The 7,204-nt window shown below is 39.9% G+C and overlaps 1 protein-coding gene across 1 annotated transcript; it reads right to left on the reverse strand.

The window, feature by feature from the left end:
• Window positions 1-1,128: 1,128 nt before the first annotated feature.
• Window positions 1,129-5,947, reverse strand: LOC125899213 (uncharacterized). The gene is made up of 6 exons (XM_049593316.1): window positions 5,656-5,947; window positions 5,250-5,351; window positions 4,651-4,750; window positions 4,313-4,417; window positions 3,485-3,607; window positions 1,129-1,257 (listed from the first exon to the last, which is right to left on the reverse strand). The coding sequence occupies exons 1-6, from the start codon at window positions 5,733-5,735 to the stop codon at window positions 1,129-1,131; spliced, it is 639 nt and encodes a 212-aa protein (XP_049449273.1). The 5' UTR covers window positions 5,736-5,947.
• Window positions 5,948-7,204: the final 1,257 nt, after the last annotated feature.

The raw sequence follows: 7,204 nt of genomic DNA on the forward strand, positions 1-7,204 counted from the left end.
AACTACACCACGGTCACATGACTTAACGTCACAACCAGGCCGTAAACACGGTCACATGACTTAACGTCACCACCACAACCAGGCCGTAAACAAACTACACCACGGTCACATGACTTAACGTCACCGCCACAACCAGGCTGTAAACAAACTACACCACGGTCACATGACTTAACGTCACAACCAGGCCGTAAACAAACTACACCACGGTCACATAACTTAACGTCACAACCAGGCCGTAAACACGGTCACATGACTTAACGTCACCGCCACAACCAGGCCGTAAACAAACTACACCACAGTCACATGACTTAACGTCACCGCCACAACCAGGCTGTAAACAAACTACACCACAGTCACATGACTTAACGTCACCACCACAACCAGGCTGTAAACAAACTACATCACGGTCACATGACTTAACGTCACAACCAGGCCGTAAACAGACTACACCACGGTCACATAACTTAACGTCACAACCAGGCCGTAAACACGGTCACATGACTTAACGTCACCGCCACAACCAGGCCGTAAACAAACTACACCACGGTCACATGACTTAACGTCACCGCCACAACCAGGCTGTAAACAAACTACACCACGGTCACATGACTTAACGTTACAACCAGGCTGTAAACAAACTACACCACTGTCACATGACTTAACGTCACCACCACAACCAGGCCGTAAACAAACTACACCACAGTCACATGACTTAACGTCACCGTCACAACCAGGCCGTAAACAAACTACACCACGGTCACATGACTTAACGTCACCGCCACAACCAGGCTGTAAACAAACTACACCACGGTCACATGACTTAACGTCACCGTCACAACCAGGCCGTAAACAAACTACACCACGGTCACATGACTTAACGTCACCGCCACAACCAGGCTGTAAACAAACTACACCACAGTCACATGACTTAACGTCACCGTCACAACCAGACCGTAAACAAACTACACCACGGTCACATGACTTAACGTCACCACCACAACCAGGCCGTAAACAAACTACACCACGGTCACATGACTTAGTAAGAAGTAAGAACAGAGGTCATATTTCTCCTGTTTTATCTTCTCCTCACTCACAGAGCTCTAAATGTTGCGTCACATCTTAGAGAGCTCACAGTGCCCCATCATCCCACCAGAACACTGCGCTCTGAGAATACAGGGTTACTGTGGGTCCTGAAGAGGAGCCAGAGCCTTCAGCTATCAGGCTCCTCTTCTGAGGAACCAACTTCCTGTTTCGGTCCTAGACGCAGACACCGTCTCCACATTTCACTCAGTGAGGAACCTTCTACAGACACAAACTCTGCTCCACCACAGACACAATAAAATAACGGACGCAGCTGCCGTGACATCACCCGTTGGTTTGTGGCCCTCTGTTCTGAAGCCTTGATTTTGGCATGTCAGCTGTCGCCATCTTGTTTTTTGGAGCCAGAAGTGATCCTGTGTCCCCTGTGAAGATGGACATTATAACATGGAGGTCTGCGGGGATTCATTGGCTGTACGAGCCAGCCTCAGCTGGTGTGGGCGACACACCTCTCCTCCTGGTAACTGATGACTCATCAGCAGCTCTGCCTCTGATTGGCTGTTGATGTCAGAGTGAACGTAAAGAGTCGGGACTTTCCAGAGACGCTGCCGTGTTGCTAAAAGAAAGTTTAAACAACAGATGTTTGATTTGTAGGTAACACTTTATTTGAATGGGGGTGAATAAGACTGTCATAACACTGTCATAATCGTGACATGACACCTGTCATGAACATTAATGAATGCTTATGACAGTTGTTAAGTGTCATTCTGTAAATTATGTCACCTTTGATTTAAAGTTGACATTGTTTGAGATGTCTTTGTTATGACAACTTGACATAAGCCAAGACAACATACCCTGTCATAAACATGACATAGTAGACCTCACTGTCAAACTTTAAAAAACTATTTAGCTTTATATCTTAACATGACATTAAACTGTCATATGTGGTTCATTTTGACATTAGCTGTCACAAGACCATTATGATTGTGTCCTAAACATTGTGCTTTTCATCATGATGTCATTAAGTGTAACTACACTGCCAAATGAGTTTATAACTGTCATATATAATTTGAACCTTTCATTAAGACGTCATTAAGTGTAATTACATAGTTAAATCGGGTTATAACAGTGTCATGACTGTTTCGTATGAATTCAAGTAAAGTGGAACAATTTGAACCTTTCATTAAGACGTCATTAAGTGTAATTACATAGTTAAATCGGGTTATAACAGTGTCATGACTGTTTCGTATGAATTCAAGTAAAGTGGAACAATTTGAACCTTTCATTAAGACGTCATTAAGTGAAATTACATAGTTAAATCAGGTTATAACAGTGTCATGACTGTTTTGTATGAATTCAAGTAAAGTGGAACAATTTGAACCTTTCATTAAGATGTCATTAAGTGCAATTACATAGTTAAATCAGGTTATAACAGTGTCATGACTGTTTTCTATGAATTCAAGTAAAGTGGAACAATTTGAACCTTTCATTAAGACGTCATTAAGTGTAATTACATAGTTAAATCAGGTTATAACAGTGTCATGACTGTTTTCTATGAATTCAAGTAAAGTGGAACAATTTGAACCTTTCATTAAGATGTCATTAAGTGTAATTACACTGTCAAATGATTTAAATACCTTAACAAAAGCAACAGACAAGTCAAGAGATTTTTCCTTCATGTATTTCAACACAAAACATAAAAAAAACCCATTATTGTTGCATTACTGTTGCATTATTCGTATTATTTCTCCTCAAACAGAGGGTTCCAACATATACTTTGTATGTATAAACAGAATAACTTGTTTAACATAAACAAGTTCAATGAACAGTCTTAAGTGTATTTATACATTATTGGGAGGAGTCTTCCTCTTTTTTTCTTTGCTGTGATGGTTTCAGCCATCTCCTCTGTTATAGCCCCCCTGCACCGCTCTGCAAATGCATGCTTCATGTATTTCAACACAGAACAGAAAACATAAACTGTTGCATCATTTGTATTACTTCTCAAACAGAGGGTTCCAGAGCAGATGATGTTTATCTAAAGCAGCATACATGTGAGAATTGATACAACACAAGCAAGGATCTAGTCAGGAGAGAACATGATTAAGTGCCATGAGGCAAAGTTTGAGTCCGATATTTGATGTTTACTTGACTTGTTTTTTTAAATCATGAAAAAGTCTGCCCAAGACACCATTGTAATGGTGTGCACCTAACCAGTGGTGCCACTCTATCATCTTCAGATGAAGCTTCAGTGACTCAGGAGTACGATTACCTCTATGGCGCCATACTTCCAGCTTGTAGTTCTGCTGTGCACGCTCAATATGCTGAGTATGAGCACCAGTCTCTCGGTCAACAAAGTTTTTTTTATGGCAGACAGAATACTGACCATATACATACTGAGCAAGTTGCCCCTTGTAGGCACGCCATTCATCAGTGTTCTGGGTCTTACATAGCGTCTAATTTGGCCTATAAGGGTTTGTCTTGTGCGATCCCTGACAAGTCTCAGAATGGGTCTTCTGGAATTCCCGTCAACCTCCAGCATCCAAGTGTTGCCACATCGACCACGATGGTACTGAAAGTAAATAAGAAAAGACAAAAACTTTAATAAGCTTTGGGTTTCAATATGTGTTCTTTCCACATGCACTGCAGGATAAAGTATTATTCTGCATTTTAAAAACAGGTCAGAGGGTGTGCTGCACAATCCTCATTTACAGCTTGTATATCGTCACCCTCTTAAAATATTTGCCTAAGTCATATTTTCAAGTTAAAAAAAAAAAACAGAAAAAACTAAACCAAATATAGATATTGGTTCAGGTCTTGAAAAACTTGAAAATATGACATAAGCCAATATTTTAAGAGGGTGATGATAATGAATTATTAATATTGACTGCCTGATTGTTCTCACGCTGACTGAAAATAAAACATTGCGGAACAAGAGCATTTGCATTTCTCCTTGACAGTAATCATAGAATGTTAACGTTAACCATCTATATTTCTCCATTTTCTCCAGTGTTTCCACAACATGTGACCACCAATGTGCTGTACTCTCCTTAGTGCAAAATGGGTGTACTCTTCTTATTCTGTTGTTTTCCAACAGATTTTTAAATTTTTTCCCCAATCAACCCTCTAAAATGTCTCTTCTATGTTTAAAGCAGCTGCGAGGAACTGTAATTTTTTTCTTGACTTTAACACCTCCCCGTGGACATGAGCACAACCGCCCCTTGTCATAGAATCTTGGTTTAAATATAGTACAGATGCATACAAATATACAGCCCACCTTTCGTTTGTGGGCAAATTTGCTCTCGTCGATAACAACAAATCGATGACGACCACCAATCCTCATTCCTCTTTTCCTCAGTCGCTTGAGGGCAGCAATGCACACCTTCAAATGAAGAAATAAGACATTAGCAAGTTGAGTTGTAACAATGCCTGAAGTATGGAATTTGATAAATATGTATGCACAAGTTTAGGACTAAAGTTACATTGCATGTGTCACTGAGTGTACCAAATAATTGTGTAACAATATTGAATCCAATTGTCTACAGTAGTAACTTATCAAGCATCTATTTTTTACCTAATCAATTATAGTTAGAGACTAGTATGTAATGTGACAACCTTTCTGAGTACTTTCGCCATTTTTGTCAATGTCCTGGAGCTTGCTGCTATCCCCTCAGTGATCATGGCAAGTTGCTTCAACTGCAAACCTTGTGCAAATCTGAAGGAAGGAGAAAAGTCATTAAGAAACCTAACTGACATGGCCTGCATAATATCCTGTCATTGAATTGGGCTGACATGAAACTAAAAGTAAACTGTACTAGGCGAGCATGAGTTAGTGCCATTCCAATTTGTACTGTATGAGGTGCAAGAACTCCATTACTTTAGGTTATATTTTATAGGACATATACACTCACCGACCACTTCATTAGGGGCACCTGTGACATTGTCAGAAAGGTGATAATTATACTTTGTTTATTATTGAGGTTGTAATGGGTTGTTCTGGTGTACTGGAGTGCAATGTATTGAAAAGTGTTCCTAATATTTTGTCTACTATGGACAATAGTATAAGGAACATGGCTCAATATGATGTGCTCCAGTACACAAGCACCATCCACTATGTAAAGGATCCTACATCAACTACACATCTATAAATCACACTGCTAAATATGTTATTTAAGAAACTTAAATTTGATTTCTTTAATATACGAATATTGTACCTGTGCATGAACTCAAGCCATTTTGTCAAAGGGATGTGAAATTTGCTGAATACTGAGCCACTGCATACAGATTGTGGGGAACTTTTATGATGCTTACAGACCCTGAGGAAAAAGAAGGCAACATCCTGAGAAGTAGACTACCACACATAAAAATATCAAATAGCATATGATACGGGATAACTAGAACATATTGTAGTGATTTCCAAAAGTTTTGTAATATTAATGCTACTGAAGTTAGGGCTAATTTCAGACTTCTGGCTCTTTAATATGACATGATCCAATTATAACGTTACACCCAAATGTTACTACTTGCTGCTATGTTGTCTGCCTTGATGGCTAATAACGGTTCTTAAATAACAAACGATAATATAGCTAGATTAGAAAGTTAGAGTTAGCTTCTGCTTACCACCACAGCCCATTCTTGACATGGCATGTCACCAGATGCATCCTTCGATTGCATTTTGCGCACTTCATCGTCCTCTTCATGATACTGAAGTGTCAAAAATCGGTGCCTGGAAGTGGGCCTGTAGGCTCCCGACCTTGAACCTCTTGTCTCTTATCAGTTGTTCTCAGATCCTGATTTGGTACCTTAGGCTCAGCTGGCAAATACTTAAAGAAACACTGGAAACAGGCAAAGTCCGATGCAATCAAGTTTAATGTGTCAACAGGCTTTAACACATACAACTTAGCGAGTCAGACTCCGGAGTGTGGCTAAAGAACTGTGTTCAGAACCCTAGCTTATATGCTGGTGGAGATTCAGATGAGTCTCCACCTCTTTTTGCTAATCCTTCCCACTAAAGTCCAATTCTATTGGTGGAAAACCTTTCTTTGTGTCCAATTCTGATTGGGCCCGTTTTTAATGGTGTAATGCAGCCTGGAGTTTCCCAAGTTTTCTACCCTTAGGTTCGGTTTCGCTTTCACTCTATTTTTAAAAAACATGTGAATTTTGGGGACTTTTTATACAGTCCTCAGTGCTCTTTCTAAGTCTTATGCAAGGTGAACCCTTAGAGTGCAATCTGTGAATGTGTGTATGTATTACAGCCTTTAAGTATGTGTTACATCGTTAAACAAGACATTGTGTTCTTTCAGTAGGTGCATACAACGTGATTACATGGTCTGGTGCTATGAGTACTTTAACACACACAGCAATGTTTTATCAAATTTAAATGTATCGTATTGAAATGTAGATCAAAGAGCTTTATAATGCCTTGTACATAAAAAACACGATTATGTAATCTTCTTTGTTTCTTAATCAATTTATACATCTTAACCTTGCTACTTGATTTGTTGGCACAAACTTTTACACTACAATACCACGTTTCTGCATCCATCTAATTATTCTTCTTTTGTTCTTCTTTGTATCTGAACACCTAATAGTTTTTAAAAGTTCTTCCATTAGCGCCATTGCATCAACTGTTCACCCGCCTCATCTGGTGTCGTGTGTCGCGGTCGCGCCTAAATGGTTGAGAACCACGCCACTTCGTCTTCCTCGTCGCTCTTTTGTAAAACAATACACGCTCCACTGACCACACAGAACAGCGCCCCCTCGTGTGTCTGCAGGGAAATGTCATCTTCATTCATGAAAACAGTCAGCAGAATTAAGCTTATGAAAGACGTCCACAAGTGTGTTTTATTTCTATCAATAAAATACACTCTATGCATACTCAGCAATTAATGCTAGTTAGCCTTTATGTTCAAGTATTTTAACGGCAGCCTACAGGCTATAGTTTTTCCCCCAGTTTTCATCTAGCTAATTCTAAACAACTACAACATTACGTTTGCCAAAGTTGCCTCAACTATTGTAACATTAGCTGCCATTACATGGTGCTGGTGTTCTTTGCTTTACACAGCTGGAGCTAGATGGACACCCGTTTCAAAAAAAGGGCGCATAGTAGGGTGACGAAGGCTGAGGAAGCCCTGCTACAAGTCGGGGAGGAGGCGAACAAGGACGAGAC

Source organism: Epinephelus fuscoguttatus, linkage group LG13 (genome assembly GCF_011397635.1).
Source record: "Epinephelus fuscoguttatus linkage group LG13, E.fuscoguttatus.final_Chr_v1".
Classification (NCBI taxonomy): domain Eukaryota; kingdom Metazoa; phylum Chordata; class Actinopteri; order Perciformes; family Serranidae; genus Epinephelus; species Epinephelus fuscoguttatus.

What these genes read in the sequence shown, in the direction of transcription:
- LOC125899213 (XM_049593316.1), bottom strand. Translation starts at nt 5,735, where the DNA reads ATGAAGAGGACGATGAAGTGCGCAAAATGCAATCGAAGGATGCATCTG. An exon ending in AATTTGCCCACAAACGAAAG is followed by an intron (nt 3,608 to 4,312) that starts GTGGGCTGTATA and finishes ATTTACTTTCAG; the next exon opens with TACCATCGTGGTCGATGTGG. An exon ending in TAGGCCAAATTAGACGCTAT is followed by an intron (nt 1,258 to 3,484) that starts GTAAGACCCAGA and finishes GTCTGCGTCTAG; the next exon opens with GACCGAAACAGGAAGTTGGT.